The 1,712-nt window shown below is 36.3% G+C and overlaps 1 protein-coding gene across 5 annotated transcripts in view; it reads right to left on the bottom strand.

Moving 5' to 3' along the window:
* cttn (cortactin) overlaps nucleotides 1–1,712 on the bottom strand; it is a 28,820-nt gene that overhangs the window by 11,533 nt on the left and 15,575 nt on the right. The window contains exon 1 of one of the 5 annotated variants that reach the window (XM_016291447.1): nucleotides 371–523. The exons of the other annotated variants lie outside the window; for them this stretch is intronic. Within the exon in view, the coding sequence (XP_016146933.1) occupies nucleotides 371–433 (63 nt within the window). The 5' untranslated portion in view covers nucleotides 434–523. Of the gene's footprint in view, nucleotides 1–370; nucleotides 524–1,712 lie in introns of those variants that run through there. 5 annotated transcript variants of the gene reach the window in all.

Here is a 1,712-nt window from a genome sequence, read left to right as displayed (position 1 = left end):
CTCTCTCACACACACACACTCTCTCTCACACACACACTCTCTCTCACACACACACTCTCTCTCACACACACACTCTCTCTCACACACACACACACACTCACCCACTCTCTCTCTCACACACACACACTCACCCTTTCTCTCACACACACACACTCACCCTTTCTCACACACACACACTCACCCTTTCTCACACACACACACTCACCCTTTCTCTCACACACACACACACACACACACTCTCTCTCACACACTCACACACTCTCTCTCACACACTCACACACACACACACACACATACATCACTGCAAGAGCGAGCGATGCTCTACTTCCTCTGCTTCAAAGAATTGAATTATAAGAGCGAAGTCTCTTGCCTTGTCCATGCGGTCCTGCTGCAGTCCAAACTTCCCTCCATAACCGTGAGACGCTTTGGGCATGTGCTCCAGCTCCTTCTGCTTCAGCTCACTGTGTTCAGACGACACTCTCTCACGCAGCTTATGAATACTGAGAAATCAGGGGGAAATTAATTACGTAAATTATCATGTTCAGGTGAAAAGCTTGGGCCAGTTATATAAACCTAGCCTGTTGTTAAGATGGTGTCTTGAGAACTAGTCTGACCAACTAGGGTTTATGAGTCTTATTTTTCAGATTCAAATTAGACAGATCTACTTTTTTACGTGACTTAAGAAAAAAAGGTTGAGACCAGTCTTAAAGAAAGAAATATTAACAAGTAAGACTAGCAACCGGTCACTGGTCTAACATCAATGATACAGTTAAACTCTCAACAGAAATTTGTTTCTTTAATATTATTTGATTTTCTTTCATTTTCAAAAATATTTATAAATAAACAAATATATAAAAACGTACCTATATATATATATATAAATATACAATATACACACTATTGTTCAAAAGTTCGGGATCAGTAAGATTTATGTGTTTTAAAGAAGTCTCTTCTGCTCATCAGGGCTCATCATTCCTCCAGTCTTCAGTGTCACATGATCTTCAGAAATCAGTATAATATGCTGATCTGCTGCTCAAGAAACATTTCTGATTATTATCAATGTTGAAAACATTTGTGCTGCTTAAGATTTTTTTTTTTGACCCTGTGAACCTTTTTCAGGATGCTTTGATGAATAAAGTTAAAAAGAACAGCATTTATTTACAATGGAAATCTTTCCTAACAATAAAAGTCTTTTTCATCACGTTTTATCAATTTAACACATCCTTGCTGAATAAAAGCATTTCTTTCCAAAACAAAAAAGAAAGAAAGAAAGAAAGATTTACTGACCCCAAACTTTCGAATGATGGGGTATACTGTTACAAAACACTATTTTGAATAAATGCTGATCTTTTTACCTTTTTATTCAAAGAATCCTGAAAAAGTATCACAGGTTCCAAAAAATATATCAAGCAGAAAAAATGCAGCAGATCAGCATATTATACTGATTTCTGAAGATCATGTGACACTGAAGACTGGAGGAATGATGCTGAAAATACAGCTGTGCATCACAGAAATACATTACACTTTAACAGAGATTCACACAGAACACAGCTGTTTTAAATTGCAATAATTTCACAATATTACTGTTTTTCTGTATTTCTGATCAAATAAGACTTAAATCTTAAAACACATTACAAATCTTACTGATCCCAAACTTTTGAACAATAGTGTGTGTGTGTGTGTGTGTGTGTGTGTGTGTGTATATATATATA

Source organism: Sinocyclocheilus grahami, unplaced genomic scaffold, assembly GCF_001515645.1.
Source record: "Sinocyclocheilus grahami isolate Dianchi unplaced genomic scaffold, SAMN03320097.WGS_v1.1 scaffold271.1, whole genome shotgun sequence".
Taxonomy (NCBI): Eukaryota; Metazoa; Chordata; class Actinopteri; order Cypriniformes; family Cyprinidae; genus Sinocyclocheilus; species Sinocyclocheilus grahami.
The sequence above is the reverse complement of the archived record's forward strand: the minus strand, read 5'-3'. Positions and strand labels throughout refer to the sequence as shown.